The 17,349-nt window shown below is 40.1% G+C and overlaps 5 protein-coding genes across 6 annotated transcripts in view; 2 read left to right on the top strand and 3 right to left on the bottom strand.

Annotated features, from left to right (window-relative positions):
• Window positions 1-1,021: 1,021 nt before the first annotated feature.
• Window positions 1,022-3,700, bottom strand: tdp2b (tyrosyl-DNA phosphodiesterase 2b). The gene is made up of 7 exons (XM_068333338.1): window positions 3,471-3,700; window positions 3,068-3,192; window positions 2,806-2,955; window positions 2,572-2,663; window positions 2,254-2,372; window positions 1,819-1,989; window positions 1,022-1,672 (listed from the first exon to the last, which is right to left on the bottom strand). The coding sequence occupies exons 1-7, from the start codon at window positions 3,615-3,617 to the stop codon at window positions 1,391-1,393; spliced, it is 1,086 nt and encodes a 361-aa protein (XP_068189439.1). The 5' UTR covers window positions 3,618-3,700; the 3' UTR covers window positions 1,022-1,390.
• Window positions 3,701-5,169: 1,469 nt separating this feature from the next.
• On the top strand, window positions 5,170-6,617 carry acot13 (acyl-CoA thioesterase 13). Its single transcript, XM_068333187.1, has 3 exons — window positions 5,170-5,335; window positions 5,458-5,642; window positions 6,280-6,617. The coding sequence occupies exons 1-3, from the start codon at window positions 5,261-5,263 to the stop codon at window positions 6,437-6,439; spliced, it is 420 nt and encodes a 139-aa protein (XP_068189288.1). The 5' UTR covers window positions 5,170-5,260; the 3' UTR covers window positions 6,440-6,617.
• A 45-nt stretch (window positions 6,618-6,662) lies between these two features.
• c14h6orf62 (chromosome 14 C6orf62 homolog) lies at window positions 6,663-10,778 on the bottom strand. Its single transcript, XM_068333185.1, has 5 exons — window positions 9,143-10,778; window positions 8,859-9,035; window positions 8,645-8,770; window positions 8,034-8,168; window positions 6,663-7,954 (listed from the first exon to the last, which is right to left on the bottom strand). Exons 1-5 carry the CDS (start codon window positions 9,269-9,271, stop codon window positions 7,829-7,831), a joined length of 693 nt encoding a protein of 230 aa, XP_068189286.1. The 5' UTR covers window positions 9,272-10,778; the 3' UTR covers window positions 6,663-7,828.
• Window positions 10,779-10,895: 117 nt separating this feature from the next.
• gmnn (geminin DNA replication inhibitor) lies at window positions 10,896-13,722 on the top strand. Its single transcript, XM_068333186.1, has 7 exons — window positions 10,896-10,942; window positions 11,308-11,379; window positions 12,161-12,262; window positions 12,418-12,562; window positions 12,641-12,723; window positions 12,955-13,065; window positions 13,180-13,722. The coding sequence occupies exons 2-7, from the start codon at window positions 11,323-11,325 to the stop codon at window positions 13,339-13,341; spliced, it is 660 nt and encodes a 219-aa protein (XP_068189287.1). The 5' UTR covers window positions 10,896-10,942; window positions 11,308-11,322; the 3' UTR covers window positions 13,342-13,722.
• Window positions 13,723-14,060: 338 nt separating this feature from the next.
• ripor2 (RHO family interacting cell polarization regulator 2) overlaps window positions 14,061-17,349 on the bottom strand; it is a 39,827-nt gene continuing 36,538 nt past the window's right edge. For both annotated transcript variants that reach the window (XM_068333137.1, XM_068333138.1), the window contains exons 19-22: window positions 17,104-17,306; window positions 16,925-17,008; window positions 16,654-16,744; window positions 14,061-16,557 (exon numbers count right to left, since the gene is read on the bottom strand). In XM_068333137.1, coding sequence (XP_068189238.1) covers window positions 16,457-16,557; window positions 16,654-16,744; window positions 16,925-17,008; window positions 17,104-17,306 — 479 coding nt within the window. In that variant the 3' untranslated portion in view covers window positions 14,061-16,456. The remainder of the gene's footprint in view (window positions 16,558-16,653; window positions 16,745-16,924; window positions 17,009-17,103; window positions 17,307-17,349) is intronic.

The following is a 17,349-nucleotide window of genomic DNA, read 5'->3' as shown; positions in this document are numbered from 1 at the left end:
TTCTCATTATCTTAAAATGCATTTAAACGTAAAACTTCTGGAAATGCTAACTAGCAGTAGCCTACCTCTCCCTTCTCGTTACAGTTTCCTAAAGGTAAAGTAGATGAGTGTTCGTCCAATGTAAGACTGAGTAAAGCTAAAATAGTAATACGGCCATTGACCACAGGAGGGCATTGTAGGCACGACATAGGTAAAGGTGCAGTACGACCAAATACTGGTGACGAATTTTTAATGTTTTTACAACATTTTTTTAACGATTGTTACCGTCCAAATAAAGACGTGTAGGGAGTTTTAAGATTTATAAAGTGTCAAAAATGTGTTGGATTGTTGTATAAATGTGTTAAAGTTGTGGGTTAAAGCTACTGGTCAAAACCAAGAAGGTTCTTAACCTGGTTACATTAACATTTTGGTCATGTTTTCTCCACCTGTGGGATATGTACTATTTCTTCCTCCACAGTGAGGATGAAGAAGAGTCTTCATGATGTTCTGGTTCCTCCTCAGGGCTGTGGACCCGATAAATACAAGTTCCAAACCACACCCCAGCAGCTGATGGTTTAGCTCGGAGAGATAAGAGGAGGACGTCAGAGATCTGAGGTTATAGGATCAAATCCCACCCTCTGGTTTTAGATTTTTCCAGAGTGTTGTTAATGATAAATATAACATCCAGCCAGCCCTGCTAAAGCTCTTGCATAGCTCAGTAGGATCGTCTTTGATGAACAGGTGTTTGTCAAAGGATGTAGGATCAAATCCCAGAGTTTACCATTTTCTTCGGTCAAATGAAACTGTGAAATGCTCAAACACACACTTTCTGTGTGTGCAGTCTGTTAGCTCAGCCTGTTAAGGTGCTGAGCAGGTGTTCAGACATTATAGGTTCAAATCCCACTCCTCACATCATTTTTCAGGTTGTTTCCTGAATGACGAAGACAAATACGTGCAGAGAAAAGGTCTGAGTGTGAAGGACTCAGTAGTGTGGTGAGTTAGTTCCCACAATGAGACCATTCCTCCACCCATGACAGTGGTTCAAAACAGTATTTATTCTTGTCATGTGTCAGAAAATATATTACATAAACGGTGCTGGGACACGATTTGGGAAAGAACTTTCCCAAATCAAAAGTAATTTTTCAACAATTTTTAAATCAGCATAGAAATGTTTTCTTAAACATATTTTAGCATAAACTTTATTAACAGGAGATAAGACAATTTAAAAAAATCAAATCAACATGGAGACAAAACCTTAGATAAGATCTTTCAGTATTTCTTCTTCGTCTTGTAAACTAGACCCATTAAAGGTAAGGTATGCAGGAGGAATATAAAACTCACAAGCCAAACTAGAACAGCAGCTTTATAATTGAAGCTTGAATTGGCAAATTTCAGGTTCTTTTACGCATTTCTAATTTGTAGCGAAGCTACAGTAGATTCCCCAGTGATCACTAGTGTAGCGTCCGCAGTCCAGCTTATCCAATCCCAGCAGGGCCATGTGATCAGGGAGCAGGTGTGGGACGCCATCCTTGGTAGCTGGGCGTAAGTAGACCCGGTCAAAGCGGCAGCGACTGACATAAGAAACATTCTTGTTGCTGTTGGCTTTGGTGTCCCATGTGTAGCGGCAATGCTCCTGCTTTCCCAGTCGCTCCCACACATCCAGGACACCGGTAGGCAGACCGACCTTGGCAACCTGGTTTGGGTCCCAGAGTAGTTAGTCAACTTAAATACATGTATACCTAAAGGTTTAAGTGTAAACAAACTCCAATGTTACAGATGTTACATGAGCTCTTAAGCCACCATATACATTATTTCTAACATGCTATAGATGTGACTGACCTCAGTGTCCCTCAGGTTTGTGTCACCCCCAAACAGGACGGTGACGTCACTCTGTGCCTCTCTCATCCTCTCCATCACCAACTGCAGTTGTTTCATCCGCTCCTTAGCCTGATCTTTACAGCTCTCCAGGTGGGACGTCATCAGACACAGTTTCTGGCCTTTAAATTCCACCTGATCTCAATGACAAATAAAGTTTTATGAAATAATATCATATTGTTAAATAATATCATATTGTTCTTGATCCAAATCAACAATCGAGGTACAAGAGCTTGTTTGCTGTGAAGTTTGTAATTCTAAATAATTCAGATGTCTGGTCAATTAAATTGAATCCGTAGGCTTGATAGAAGATCATTTTTCAAATATGGACACTGCTGCTGCTAAAACCACATTAGGTTTAGCTGAATTCCAAAACAGAACATGTTTGTTTGCACAAACCTGAGCTACAAGCAGATTCCTCATCATTTGTGTGGTTGGATAAGCGACTATTTCACTCTCCAAGAATTTCAGTCGTGACTTCTTCAGCATCATCCCAGTGAAGTAACCTTCTTCATTACCTGATCAGCAGAAAAATTAATACAACAAAGAAACTACTACATGAATGGTGTTTGACACTGTACTGAAACTACAGAAAAACCATTTTCTTAATTTCTTTACAGTTACTGACGTAAATCGACACAATTTCTTCCTTTGGATACTTGATAGTCAAGGTTAGAAAACTACAAGTTTCTGTTAGGAACGCCATCTTCAACATACCTTCGATGATTAGGTAGCTGACAGCTCGTTTTTTCAAGTATTTGATATAGGGTGGAATGAGCTCCTGTAGAAACACCACATCAGGAGTGTATCTACATGAAGACAAGATTCACATTTCATAGACCAAGTGCTTTCTGCCACTGATAACAAATGTCTAAGGGCTTGTTCTGGCACCTGCAAACAGAATATCAAGGAACCCTACGCAGGAGAAAAGGAATATCAAAACATACTTACAAGGCAATAAATGAGCACAAGCTTCTAGCACGATCTGAAAGGAGGTCTGTATCAAGTCCATCCACGTTCCACGTGATCAGTGACAGCTTGTCATCATCTTCATCACCAGGTTTGCATCTGGAGGCTGGGCTGGCTTCAGTCAAATCTATACTGAATTTTTACCCATGACTGTTAATTTAGAGCCGTTCACAACTGGTTGCTCTAACAAAAAGTCATTTGTACAATGTTAATGTGTGACAAAGGAGGGAGAGAGTTGGCTTACCAGTCTTCTGCAGGCTTTTCCTCAACTTTCGTTTTCTTTGGTTCTGGGACGGTTTTTCTCTCTGGAGAGCTTTCTACTTCAAATACTTTCTCCATGTCTGCCTCAAAGAATGAGTTCAAAGCTCTCTGTGAAACGGAATAATCGTCAGACATGGAAGATTTTATGCAATACGTAAAATATTTAGAATAGTATTATTTAGCTTTAAAGGCTAGGTATTCATTTCCGTATTGATGAACACGTACAAGCATGTTGAAAGAAGATGAAGCCGTGATGAAAATTAATTTTAGTAGAAAAAAATCCCCAAAAAACAAACAAACACAAAAAAACCAACAACAACATTGGCTCTCAGCAGCAACGGTAACGTATTTAGAAGAGTCCCGGTTAGCTAGTGTTGCTACTGTACCTCCATCTCCCAGTCATTTTCAGCCAGGTAGCACTGAGCCACAGCGCTGCCTGTTCCCGCTATGGCAGCAAACTCGTCACAGAGACGAGTTCTGTTTTCCTCCACGTCAGAAACCGACGGGGGTTCCGAACTGGATGTAGAAGCCATCTTTTCCAACTACAGCATTTTCACCAACAGATTTGAGAAACACACCCGTAACTTTCGTGTTCGACTCTAGATAATAAATTTGGTGCAACTCTGAAAGGCTTCCGGGTGAAAAAAAAAACTATGCGCAAAAATCTAATTTTATGTGGGTAAAAGTGACTAATTTTAGAATTATTAACCATATATATTATTTTCATTGCAAAATAAGTGGTAACAAAATCTACGACCATGTTTTGTTATTACTGATGTGCTGTTTACTGTTGAGTTGCACGAAATTGTTTGGTATAAGTGACGGACGTTTTATCGGATTGCACAAGTTTGTGTAAACTTTATTGACATAAAAACAGTAAGACAATATGAAGCTGATTCAAATGAAGTGTCTATTCAAATAAAGTGGTCAACTTCCAGTCTGACTTTAAGGTTTTCAATCCTTCAATTGAATGCTTTCAATATTCTAAGTCTGATAGCGTTTTTCAGGGATTTAAAAACAAGATAAGAGTAATGAATATTACTAAAACTGTCAGATTGAAGCTTTTGGTAGAATCTATAACGGAAGGACAGAAACAAATTGTAGGCATATTAAACATCTGCTATATCAACATGTCCGAAAAAATACACTAAAAAAATTAAACATTTTGCAACAAAATGGCGAATGAAGGAAGTGTTCTGAGTGGCGAAGGTCATACCTGCAGATGAAGACTTGAAAGACGAGCAGAATAAATGCAGTCGTAAAATATCACCATATCCAATCAGAACTTTAATTCAGTCACACTGGATTAAAATTTTTACCGTTCAAAGTGGATTAGCGCAGGCAGATGTGAATGCTTTGGGGAAGAGAACGAGTAATGTATGCTGTTATAAAACTAAAGCAAAAAAAAAAAGAAAAAAACCCCACAGGAATTAAAAAAACATTTAAATTTAGTAGATATTCTGCAAAGGAACCCGACAGCAAGGTGATATAAGATTTGTTAAAAGACATTTTTCTCCTCACCCTCTTCGATTCGTTTCTTAATGTCTCCAAGGAAAACTTTTAAGTTGGTCTCCAAGTCAAACATTTATTTAATACACGGACTCTTCTGGTTGAAAAGGGAGATCCACACATGGTGCGCTATACATTAATAGAATTATGAACATTCACAACTTCGTCTGGTCATCTATCATATTAGACATGAGGCAGACAGCATCACGTCTGCCTCATCAAGTGTTAGCAATAACAACCATCAGATTTATTCTTTATAGTATTAGCCTGATCAATGTGCTGAACTTACTGCTGCAAATACTTCGTGGACAAAATTTTTTTTTAAAATCATTCTCTAGGGTTAGGGTCAGTTTCACGCAATCAATCTGGAAGGTTAGGTTGTATCAAAACCATACAACTCACAATACAGTATATTGATTATATATTTGTTCTAAACATACTAACATGATTTAACAAATAATAAATATTGTGGTTATTCTAACGATATCTGGAGTCTGACTTCCCTGCCACACCAGCTGGGGGCAGTAATGCAGCACTTTGATTTACAATCGCAAAAAAATCCGAACATGAAGAAGAAAGAAAATCAGGTTGGGATTGCAGGACACGCCGGGCAAAGAAGTCAGTGTTCTTGACATTGAGGGTTTTTTTTTTTTTTATTGCGTTAGACATGAGTTTAAATTCGGTCAAGCAACTCTTTAAGATGCTAACAGATTGTCGAAGCTTCGACAGGGTCTTGCGCGGGGTAAATATACACCGTTCCTTTTTGTGCACTGTTTACCAACATCCGCATTGTTATGTCAGTGAAGCAGTCTAAGGTGTGTGTGTGTGTGTGTGTGTGTGTGCGTGTGTGTGTGTCTTCCTCAGGTGAACATCGTATCCGCTAGCCCAGGTAAGGTGGTGTGTGAGATGCGGGTAGACGAGGAGCACACCAACCGGGGAGGGACGCTCCACGGCGGCTACACGGCCACTCTGGTGGATGTCATCTCCACTGTGGCCATCATGAACACCGAACGAGGACTACCGGGGGTCAGCGTGGATATGAACATTACGTGAGTCCTTTATTGCTGGCTTATTAACCCACCACCATCACATTATAACTGCTGGTTTAACAATTACAACATTTGTATTGCACGTACTGGAGATTAACTAGATTAGAAACTAACAGTTGAGATCCTAAATAGAATATATTTAAGTACAGATTGATGATGCGGTTCATTATCTTTTGTAATGCATGATGTTGTGACACTTGTAGGGAGTTTGATGCCCAACCTTTACCCTATCATGTTTGTCTTTCAAAAGTTCACACCTGTACATTCTGCACACGTGTACCAGTCTAAAAATGTAACAACTAGAGGTATTTCTAATTATTAGAAATACCTCTAATAACACACACAATACTGTACCTCTGTTGTGCTGAAACGTTTTTTCTCCCAGTTCAGTCCTTTCAGAAGACTTTTTGTAAATTGTTATCTTCATTTACTGGTGAATCGTGACTTTTAATTAACTGAACTGATAAATTCCACTTTCTAAAACATGCCCTAGACTAAAAATCAATCATTTTCTTCCCAATGTACTTTTCCAGTAGAGACAGGTTATCAGAATCCCAGAGGGAGAAATTGTTGGAATTACTTGTTTACCAGATCACATATACTAACAACAGCTGAAGACAATGTCAATGTTTTCTAGATATATGACTGCGGGAAAGATGGGGAAAGACATACTCATCACTGCTGAGGTTCTGAAGGGAGGACGTACTCTGGCGTTCGCCACTGTAGACATCACTGACAAAGCCACAGGGAAGCTCATAGCGCAAGGAAGACACACCAAACACCTTGGTAGCGGCTGAACTGATGTTTCCAAAATAGGTCAAGAGGTATATTAAAGATTCTCTGTACTGGTTGTAAAAGTTTACTCAGCAGACCTACATCCTCCATCTCACATCTGGTTACTTAGTTTTGAGTATTTGTGCCATATTTATGTATTAATCAGTTACAAAAAGCTATATGATCTTGTTATATCACTGTTGAAAATGTCTGTTTTGTGCACCTGTAATAAAACGAAGACAACAGTTAAGCTTTCAGAATTTGCATTGTATTTGGATATGCTCAGCAGTACTGATTTAAGAAACAGAAAAAACCCAGAAGTTGCACCTTTCCACTGAACACACTGAATCAACGAGGAGCAAAGGTATATGTACCATGTACCTCATGACAAAAAAAGCCTGTAAAGTTCAATTTTAATTTGATAAGCATGGCAGCATATCGTCTAAATTTTAGTAGGTCAGATTAAATAAAAAAATTAATTAGCTTTCAGCAACATTGTTAGGTGTTACACATTAATTATGCCCCCATTTCAGCAACCCACACCACAAATCAAGAAACATAAAACATTCAGTAGCCAAAATGAATGGTGCATGAACAGCTTGAACAGTGACAATGACCTTCAACATATATCCAACTTGTCTTAACCTGTGTACCCTGCCTTTCAAATCACTCAAGATTTTTAGCAAAAAGCCTGCCTAGCATATGTCAGAGGAAAGTAAATAACATTTTAAAAATCTCCCAGAACAGAACCCTAAGGCGGTTTGTAAGAAGCGATACCTACACCATATGATTTGACAAATTGTTCATCTTGTTTCTTGCTCGTACAGATGATTTTATGCCTATTCACACCTGTCTCCTTGTCAAAAGATTGTGTTAAGTTGCTCTAGAGACCCACTGATGTTACAAACAAGCTTTAACAATCCTTTCTTATGACAATAAGGAGATATAAACATGTCCATCTGAGAACCACAGTGAAGACCTGTGTATTGTTTGATCCTGTTTTGATGCAACATAAAGAGTTCCTTCAATGGCCGGTGTTGTTGACGGTGCGGCTCCAAGAGAACAACCAACCACTCAAAATCAATGTTCGTGCAGGTTCAAATAAACAAAACTGGATAGTGACTAAGAAGGAATGAAGAGGGGGTGAAATTAAATAAAATGAGGGAACCAATCCAAAAATAGCAGAGAAGAGGATGAACATTGGAAGCTTTAAGGAAAAAACAAGGATGGGAAATGAATCAGCTTCAGGTCAGGGAGGGGAGAACGAGTAGGTAACAAAAAAGAGATCCAAGCATAAGTTCAAATCTTTAAAAGGAAACTAGTGGAGATGAGTACATCACAATGCTTCTGAAGGCTTGGGCAGGAGGGGATGGAAAGGCTTTTCCATGTGTGGTTAAGGGGAGATGGAGGCCTTAGTCAGGCATGTATGGGCGGAGGTGATCCTCGATGTCTCCCACACCCCAGCAAGTCAGCTGGTCCTGAGGTAAGTACAGGCAGAGGCTGCACAACTTGAAAACTGTGGCCTTGGTTTTAGGAGACTGCAAGAGAAATGGAGATTTCAGTGGTTGTGTTTGCGGTTCATCTTTTTGGTAACAACGTTTAAGCAGACTGACTCACCTGTAAGTGCTGTCTATCCATGAAGAGAAACACAGACTGATTTGGGTTGTTCATGACCGTTCCAGCCTTGTCTTTACGACCCAAAGCATGCAAGCACTGCTTCTCGTAGTCTCCATGATGAAATTCAAACTTGGCCTGTTGATTAAGAAGAGATTCTTTTGAGTCAAAGTTTTACAACCGGGATAGAGACCAGTGAAACTGATCAACTGCTGTCACATTTCTGTTCTGTATATTTAACAATATGCATTAAAATATTTTCAATCAAAACAAGACTGATCTATAACTAATTTGGTAATGTGTGTGTTAAGTTTGGTGAAGTTAATTTATATACAGCAATTGCAAGATATGCTCTGGACAGGATGAATACCACTGATGCTTATCCTACATGTCCACGGAAACCAAAAGATTAAGTGGTAGAAGTCACAACAAAAATAATTAATCGACCAATCTTAACCAAGCAGGTCACAATGTCCATTAATCATTTTTAATTCTCTAAATTTAAAATTTAAAGAACAGCAAAAATTCCTTAATATTCATATATTTGGATAGTGGTTTTAGATCAATTTTGCTGTGATTCGGTTTGTTGTTTTGTGATGCGCACAGGTTCTGACCTGAACAGGCCTAAAGGGTTCATCATCTGCCCCCTTCCATCTGGAGAACAGCAAACAGACAATCTTCTCAATATCATTGCGTGGCCAAAGGATGAAGTCCATCTCCTGTGTGCAGCCTATCACATCCTACAGCAACAAGAAAAATGCAACCATTCAAAATACGGTTGTATGACATGTTCTTCAAAACATCCTACACAATGGCACATTCACTTACCCTTCGCATTGACTGGTATCGGGGAGCGTGTAGTTGCACAACGTCTTTTTGCAGGAGTTCTATCGAACTCTCAAGAGAGTAGTTGGAATCCCGCACACCTCGTAGGATGTTTTCTTCATAGTTATTGGTCATCACTGGCACAACTTCAGCAACTTCGAAGAGTGCAGACTTCTTCTTCTGTAACAACACACATTTTGACGTGTTAATTATAAACACCAATGGTATGGCAGATGAATGCGATTTAGGACTAAGTGAATGTGAGTGCTTCTATGCTACTGACAAACCTTTTCTTTGAAAACGAAGGCTATATAAATCTTGAAGTCAAACTGATCAGCCAAAGACTCCCTTTTCTTCCGAAGTTGAGCTCGAAGTCGATTTCTTGTCTGATTTCTTCGTGAAGTTGGATCTCCCATGCTTAAGTTTTGATGATAGTTTTCCTCTCTTACGCAGAAAATTTTGGGTATATTTTCTATTTTTATATTTATGTGCTGAATGTACGTTGAAGCCAACTAACCTTTGCAGAAACAATGCACCAAAGTCAAGGCTGGAACTGTGAATTACCCAATTACCACCAGCTGAAAAGATCAACTACTACGACGCAAAATTAGGTCATTTTAATTTAATTAAAAGGGCAGCGTTGAGGAGAGGAATGTTCAACAAGCTAAGACTACATCTCATCATTACTTGTTCAGAAATCCATGTTTTAAGACGCTAGATTCAAGCCGAATTCGCTTTGTTTGTCAACCTGCCAAAGACAAATGACTGCAATGGATTTTAAATGAAACTGGCAACTCAAATTTGACTCAAAAAATTTCTGCTGCGTTATTTAAATGAAACGAAACGACCGATACCGTAAAAAACTCATATCTGCAATATATTTTCGTGAGTGAGATTGAGGAGTACAGACACTAGCACGCACATATATGTATGTATATATGCTATGTTTGGGTCATCTCAGAGTCCCTCATCCATGGCTGGCGTTATTGTTTGCTTCTCTGTAAAGACTTTGCGTTATGAGCGAATTACAGACGGACTAGGGATATAGACGAACATGGGAAGAAATTACAGATGCCAGGAGATATTGGCACCGGGTAACATCGAGCACTACTGCGAAAGTACGTTAACATTTCCTTGACTGTTGCTACCACTCATTTGGCCCACGGCCTGCGCTGATGCCACTGCTGATAGTCATGATGTGGGCGTATTTTTAGCACACTAGCTAACGCGAGCTAGCAAGCTAATCTAGGCATTCACTTCCAACACTAACTAGTAGTGAACCAACGATATAGCTACATCTTATCTTCTAACTATCTGGTTTAATTGAGGCTTATGTGTGGTTGGCTAGCTAGCGTACAGTCATCTTTCGACGCGTTTACATTTTCTCGTCCGGTTCAATGTGTTTGCCAGTGCTGTGAAAGTCAACAGACCTACAGACACGACCGACTAACTGGTTTTGCTTGTGCTCAGCATTTTAAAACCTGCTATAAATTTTGCTTCACTCGTGTCTTATTAACTACATCGACCAACAACAAAAAAAATAACCAGGGAACTGATAGCCAAACAACGACAAACGCTGAACGGCGAAATAAATGTTAGCTAAACAAAATCTCCCCTTTCTACGTCTGAAGTTTTGAGGTGCTCGCTGCGCTTGTTTTCTTTCTCTTTTCTTCAGTCGTCACAACCTCCGACTCGCCCTGCTACATGCCATGTCAAGATAAATCGACAATCCAGCTGAAATCCTCCGTTCTTTCAGTCGACGTGTGGCGTGTTCTGTCTCCCGGCGGGCCCATATTGAAGAGCTTGTTGTCCAGCGTTTGTCCGTTTAGTTTCTTTGTGTGATTTTTTTTTGACAGCTAATAATGGCACAGGCAAGCTCGCCGATCCACAGCCTTCCCAAAATGGCTGCGCAGACAGTTACAAAGACGTGACGTTTGACGTCATGTGACCCATACGAGTAAAAAAACCAAGGAGAGAAAAGCTCCGCCTTTACCACGTGACTATGTGGGCGTATTTAAGATCGTGGCGCGAGACCCATAGGAAAGAGAATAGGCGGTCATACGTACGAGGTTAGGAACCGAAAGACGGTAAAAGGATTTAACGTGTATTTATCTAACTAATGTCTAATTTTGAACGTTTTGAACTTTTTTCGTGAGTGCTGCTCATCAATTATTGTTGGCCACAATTATATTTGATTTATCGTTAGCCGTGGTTGTTCCCTTTCTGTTATTTTTAGCATTAGCTGAGTCGGTTAGCCTCTTGTACGCAATTTTTTTTTTTTTACAAAGTAAGCGACGTATTTAACGTTAAATCTTCAAAGTCGGAATTTAAATAAGGTTTCACAAAAATGTAGCGAAGCTTTTAAAAGCTGATTATGATTCGAACTGTTTGTTTTCTTTTATCGTTTTCCGCATATTGTTTTTGTAAAGTAACGTTTGCGATTACTTCTCAGGTCGCTTGAAAGAAAATGAGTTCAAGTGGAAAGCTCAAACCCAGCCACCAGATGTCTAACGAGAACATTCAGGTGAGTGACGGATTTGTTCGAAGTGCAATCCGCAAGATTTACTAACAAACGACCTTCTGTAACTCCATAGTCTCAAATTGTAGAGAAGAGGGTCAAAGGTCGACCTGTGTGTATTGTACTGTTGATGATGTCACGGGTGTGGTTTGAAATTCTAATCAACCACTGATTGGATCCCATTGGAAGAATAAGTTTGTTTTTTAGAAGGATGTGATTGTTTTTTAAAAAAAAAATCATTCAAGACTATGTGTATTAGCCCCAGTTATTTCCCTTCCCCTTCATTTTTTCTGACCATCACAACTACGATGACAAATATACCAAATTCAGTGAAACGTCACATTTGCTTTGTTGGTGTTCTAACTCTGACCAATTCCTCATGGTTTCTTTGTTTAGTGATATGTAGCATTCTACCATTGTTTAAAAAAAGTGGCCAATCATTAACAAAACTACGCTTGCTGATTTCTCTCTAATGAGTCCTGAGGAGAGACTTTCCCACGCCTGTAAGACTAGATCGTACCTTTACTCACACCTGCGGAAACTGCAGCAGTGTTTTTTCAACCACTTCACTCATATCTTTTGCCATGGTGACCGTGTAACCAAAGAGTGCAAAATGATGCTAAGCCCAGCTGAATAGATTCGGAGGATGAGAACAAGGATCATGTTAGTTTCCCATGTGAATCAGTCTCTTGGTTTCTCAAGTTCCATGTGATAAGCGGTTTTGATAGTGCCTTGTTGTTGATTTTTGAATCCACACAAAGCTAATACTGGACTTTTCATCCTCTAGAACTTTTTCACACCATCTCAAAGGAAAATGGGACCGCCCAGGCAAAGCTTGCAGGTTCTCCAGTCCAGCGCTGTCAACAAAGGTCTGGGAAGGTCTTCACAGGTATGCACAGGGGCTTTTTGTGTCATTTGATTTTTTTTTTCCCAGTCCAATTTAAAGCTGTGCTTGGACTCTTAATAATAGAACAGCTTTCTGTAGACTTTCTCAACATTTACAGAAAAAGGCCTCTAAACAAGCTTTCTTTTTGGATGTGTAAGGTCAGTCCAAAACGGAAAAAGTGGAGTGCAGAACAAACAAGAGGCCCAAAAAGAGTGAAGGTAGAAGTCAAATCCACACAAACGGAAGAAACTCAGTGCTTGACAGATGATGTGTCTAAGGAAGCATATGAGCTTATGGTCAAAGGTAGGTTTACTTGCCATAAGCAAAATTTGACCCACAAATGGCTGAATTTGATCTTAAACTTGATAAACATTATTGCAGAAACGCCTCCTTCCGTGTACTGGAAAGAAGTGGCAGAGGAACGTCGGAAAGCCTTGTATAATGTTCTACAGGAAAACGAGAAGGTGAGTTAATCACAAAGAGATTGCTAATGGTTAGCCATCAGTTGAGCTGTTCCCACGCTCTTGCTGACTCTGTAAGCCTTTGCTGGCTCCAATTCAGCTGGCACAAAATTTTGACGTAACTCTTCACAAGTGGACCGTTCTACAAGTTTTTTACAACTTTTATGGTTTTATCATTTGTTTCAGGATCTACTGTGATTCATGTTGCAATCATTATTTTTCTTTTTAAACCAGTTGCACAAAGACATTGAGGCTAAAGATGAATGGATAGCAAAACTCAAGGGTGAAAATGAAGAGCTGCAGGAGCTGGCCCAACACGTACAATACATGGCTGATATGATTGAGGTAGGAATAGAAGTGTTTAGACTGGCTCGGTTCAGTCCACCAGTGTAATCTGACTACAATGAGGAACCATCTTGATATTCAGATTCAAACAGACTTCCTGTGTTGTCATTTCAGAGGCTAACTGGGAAGAGCCCAGAGAATCTGGAGGAACTCAAGGAGGTGGCTCTTGATATGGACAAGGATGATGACTGTGAAGAGGACTGTCAGAGCGAGGAAGAAGACTCTGTTAATGGACAGAGTGACACTGAGGAAGAAGAGGTCTCAGATGATGAATAAGTCGAAACCTCAGATGAGCAAGATTGAAACAGCTCATGACCTTCCTGTACTAGTCGACAAGACGTGGGAGTTCAATCGGCCTGTCCTTCACTTTATTAGTTGTGGATTTTATTTATTCATCTTATTTTTAAAGGCTAAATTTGTCTTAGTGACCCCCCAACCTTTTTTTTTTTTTTTTTTGTACAACAAATTAAAAGGATGCGACTAACACCTGTTCTCGTCTTTCTACGGGTCACAAATATGTTCTGCCTAAAGCCCACCGAGGGCTGATGTGACCAAGAACTCAGCCTTTTGAGTGTTACGGTTTACCCTGTAAAACGGTGCAATGTTATGACTCAGTTGTGTACAGAAATCTTTTGTAAAATAAAGTTTTTAACAAACCCGCGTCTTATTTTTTTGCAGGCCTGTGAATTTGACTTGGTGAAATGCTGAATCAGTCCAATCCAGTGCAATTTTCCCCTTCTATGATGGTCTTAACCTGTTTGAGGGGCCTGGATCTTCTTCTAAACTGGCTTTTGTGTTTCCTCTGATGTCCTGCAATGATGACATCAACACAATCTTACGCTGATCAAAAAGGGGGACTTTGTTTTGCTGTATTTGCATGACACTGATAAGATTGTTTCCCCTCCCCCTGAGAAAATCTCAACTTGGTTTCTGAAAGGTGAAAAAAATGTTCTTGGCACCGTGCCGCCAAATAGTAAAAATGTAAGACATTTGCTTTTAAGAACCTTTTCATTTTAATTATGCAAAAATAAACTTTATTGCAACTTTTGATGCGCAGAAGAAATACTGACAATGGAGAACAGGATGCAACTAAATGGATTAGTACAAAAGCTATTGATCACAGAATAACAAAGATCAATTTCAGCAAAATGTACGGAGTTATTGTTAAAACCACTCCAGCTAAAAATGCCTACATTCTGACAGCTTGTAGTTTGTGGTTATTAGGAATTCAACAGCCAACAAATCAACTTAACACTGGTCAACTGCAAGTCTGTATGAAGAGATAAGTACCAACACTGAATGGGTGGGCAAATTAGATACCAAAATACTCTAATGCTATTCACATCATGGAAGTCATAAAAGTAAATGTTACTTAAAATGTGGACCATGTTTTGCAAAAAAGATGAATAGAAAAAAGCCTAAGCTTCAGCATTTAGTGACAACTTCACACTTGTACAGATAATACAAAGAAAAAAAATCAATTTCATAAAAATATCACTCGTATTTAATCAGTATGGCTTCTGGGCTGTGCACTTAGAACCAAATGAAACAATTATTATAAGAAGGGTCTTCTTTTGAAGTCAAGTTGTGCTTTTTTTTCTGGGCAAAATGTAAATGTGTTGAAAATACATCCTTCTTTACGCATGATGGGTTTTTATTAAAAAGACAACTTTAAAATTTTGTATTTCCTTTGGTTATATCTACTCATTAAGAAACTAAACATTTCTAATATATAATGTCCCATTACCTTTGGGATCTTTAGGGAAAAAACCTATATCACTATTAGCAAATCTTGATCTCTCCAAAATAATTTATCTAATATAATCCATTCAAAATAAACTCAAAGTCAAGCATCTGCACGGAGATAAACTTTGAGGTCTTTTTTAAAAGATAAAAAAGATAAACAATATTTCAAACACCAGACCTGCTCCAAAATAGAACATAAATATACAATTCTTTTACATAACATCATTTGCTCAATTACAGTATAACTTCAATGATAGAATTACAAGGAGTAAATAATAAATAAAAAGTGTGAACAAATGTGGGATTTGCCGCCGTGCACAAGCACAACACTCAGTAGTACAGTTATGATGAGAAAAGTTGGAATTAGGTGCTAAAATTAAGTCATTTTTCCCACATTAGAGTTAAGATGCAGGGAAATAAAGCAGACTAAAACAAGAAAACAGAAGTCTTCATTCTGTAGCGTCTCATAAAAAAAGACTTGATTTCTAATCCTGGTTTAAGATCACATGCATTTAGCCAAACTGCGGCTACACCTTTCCTTACTTAGACAAAGGATTCTCCTTGCTGTGTAGTTAAGAAAGTGCATGTTTGTAATCCTGAACTGCAAGTATCTTCCTCAATTTGCATGTACCCGGTAGCAAATGTACCTTATAAAAAGGAGTGTGTGTATGTGTGTGTGTAGAATATGCTTGCTCAACTATATCAAGGCTCGAAAGGTCAACGCTGACTGAATTAAATATCATCACATGTCAGCTATGTGCAAAAAAAGGTCACCTATGTACAGAGAAAATTGCACTTGTTCAGCTGCAACTATGAGAAAACGCAGATTCAAACTGGAGCGAGTGAACTTTGTGCTGACCTTTACCCTTCAGGTTGCCCATTACCTCAAGACAGCTGAGGTCAAAAGGCGTTCGAGGCCATCAAGCAGCTGTTAAACCACAGCTTTTAAACCACAACCTCATCACGGAGGCAATCCTCCATTTATCAAAGATTCTCCCTGCCACAAAACGCATCATGCAATCGTAGGAGAAAATCCCTGAAACTTAAATGGAACGTACTCGAAAAAACAAACCGGTAAATACGAGCACACCTGTTACCCCTGCTGTGTGAAATGCACTATATTTACAAGTCCTACCAGAGGGCAAACTTTCTGAAAGCACTGATAAACATTTGTAACGCAAACCCATCATCTGAAACGTGATTAACAGTGATTAAACAGAGATCATAGTTAGTACGGTGTGTGACGCGAGTGGAACAATCAACATGATAATCAGTGAGATAACTTGACAGTGGCCTTCAGAGTCTTCAGAGTGGCTGTGTGTCCCGTCAAACTCAATGTGATCGTTCTGCCTGGCTCAGAAAGCAGGGATAGGAATGGGGAGGGGAGGGGGATGCAGAGGAGGTGTTGGAAATTCAGATTATATTTGTGTGTGTGTGTGTTTGTGCAGGATGGGGCACAGGTTGTGTGTCTTTGGGGTGCAGACTGTTCGTTTCAGGGGGATATGTCAGTGCATATCAAAGCATATCAGTAGGTGATCAATCGTTAACAGCCCTGTGAGTTGTGCTGAAGTTCAGCCTTCCTGGGGGGGGAGGGGGTCGGACAGGATGTTATTTGTGATTTTTTTTTTTTCTGTGGCACAGTGGCTCAGAAGGCAGTGGTGAGGGCGTGTCCTCGCCGCGTCCCCAGACGGATCATCTCCCCCGGCACCGTGTCCAGCTGCTCATACGCCAGCCGCCCCTCTTCACCTGCGACAAAACAAGGGATTCCGCAGACTGAAATCATAAGCGGGGGGTGGCAGCTTTCCTGCAAAATGGCTCAGTTGTTTTGAATTTGTCACTCACCAAACGTGAGCAGGGTTTCAATGGCGACGTGGCGAAGCTCTTCGTCGGCCGAGTCGCACAGCGCTACGACCGCCCTGATGCTCTCCACCGCCTGCAGACGAAACAGATCCGTTACAGCTTTAGGACATTTAATCATTTATACTTTTGCAAATGGTGGGAAGAGATCCCTTCACTCAGTCATTGGAGGAGGGACGATTACACTTACTTGACATTTAATACATGTATGACATGTGAAACGGTGTCAGCGTGTCTCAGTATAGAAGCCACATACCTGCAGACAGCTGAGGGCCGAACAAGCCGCCCTCTGGCTCTGACCTCCAGCCTCTGACAGCGCCTGGGTGTAGCAATCCACCGCCTGTTTTTACACACACAAACACACACACACGCAAATATTCACACATGGGTCTACAAACGATCTCAAACGTGTCGCTTCCCGTCAGCGCTGCTCACTCTGTTCCTGAAGTGGATGCTCGAGGCTCCAGAGGAGAGGTAGTCGGCCGCCGCCTTGTTGACCTGAGGGTCCTCTGCTGTGAGGAGGGAGGCCAGGACCCTCAGGGTGCCGTTTCGAGGCCACAGGGATGACACAGGCACCTCCTCCAGCTCCGTCAAACACCGAGAACGATCCCCGCTGCATAGAGCTTTTGCAAAAGCATCTGAATAAAAGAAAACAGAAGCATTTCGGCATAAAGGAGTTGG

The sequence above is a fragment of the Antennarius striatus genome, chromosome 14, assembly GCF_040054535.1.
Source record: "Antennarius striatus isolate MH-2024 chromosome 14, ASM4005453v1, whole genome shotgun sequence".
Taxonomy (NCBI): Eukaryota; Metazoa; Chordata; class Actinopteri; order Lophiiformes; family Antennariidae; genus Antennarius; species Antennarius striatus.
The sequence above is the reverse complement of the archived record's forward strand: the minus strand, read 5'-3'. Positions and strand labels throughout refer to the sequence as shown.

Bases quoted from the DNA above. Each gene is read 5' to 3' on its own strand.
- tdp2b (XM_068333338.1), bottom strand. From the start codon at position 3,617: ATGGCTTCTACATCCAGTTCGGAACCCCCGTCGGTTTCTGACGTGGAG. The intron at 2,373-2,571 runs GTATGTTGAAGA...TCTGCTGATCAG, and splicing joins CAGCTACCTAATCATCGAAG to GTAATGAAGAAGGTTACTTC. The intron at 1,673-1,818 runs GTCAGTCACATC...GACCCAAACCAG, and splicing joins CAAACCTGAGGGACACTGAG to GTTGCCAAGGTCGGTCTGCC.
- acot13 (XM_068333187.1), top strand. From the start codon at position 5,261: ATGAGTTTAAATTCGGTCAAGCAACTCTTTAAGATGCTAACAGATTGT. The intron at 5,336-5,457 runs GTAAATATACAC...TGTCTTCCTCAG, and splicing joins TCGACAGGGTCTTGCGCGGG to GTGAACATCGTATCCGCTAG. The intron at 5,643-6,279 runs GTGAGTCCTTTA...AATGTTTTCTAG, and splicing joins AGCGTGGATATGAACATTAC to ATATATGACTGCGGGAAAGA.
- c14h6orf62 (XM_068333185.1), bottom strand. From the start codon at position 9,271: ATGGGAGATCCAACTTCACGAAGAAATCAGACAAGAAATCGACTTCGA. The intron at 8,771-8,858 runs GTAAGTGAATGT...TTGTTGCTGTAG, and splicing joins GATACCAGTCAATGCGAAGG to GATGTGATAGGCTGCACACA. The intron at 8,169-8,644 runs GTCAGAACCTGT...CTTAATCAACAG, and splicing joins AACCCTTTAGGCCTGTTCAG to GCCAAGTTTGAATTTCATCA.
- gmnn (XM_068333186.1), top strand. From the start codon at position 11,323: ATGAGTTCAAGTGGAAAGCTCAAACCCAGCCACCAGATGTCTAACGAG. The intron at 11,380-12,160 runs GTGAGTGACGGA...TTCATCCTCTAG, and splicing joins TGTCTAACGAGAACATTCAG to AACTTTTTCACACCATCTCA. The intron at 12,563-12,640 runs GTAGGTTTACTT...ACATTATTGCAG, and splicing joins ATATGAGCTTATGGTCAAAG to AAACGCCTCCTTCCGTGTAC.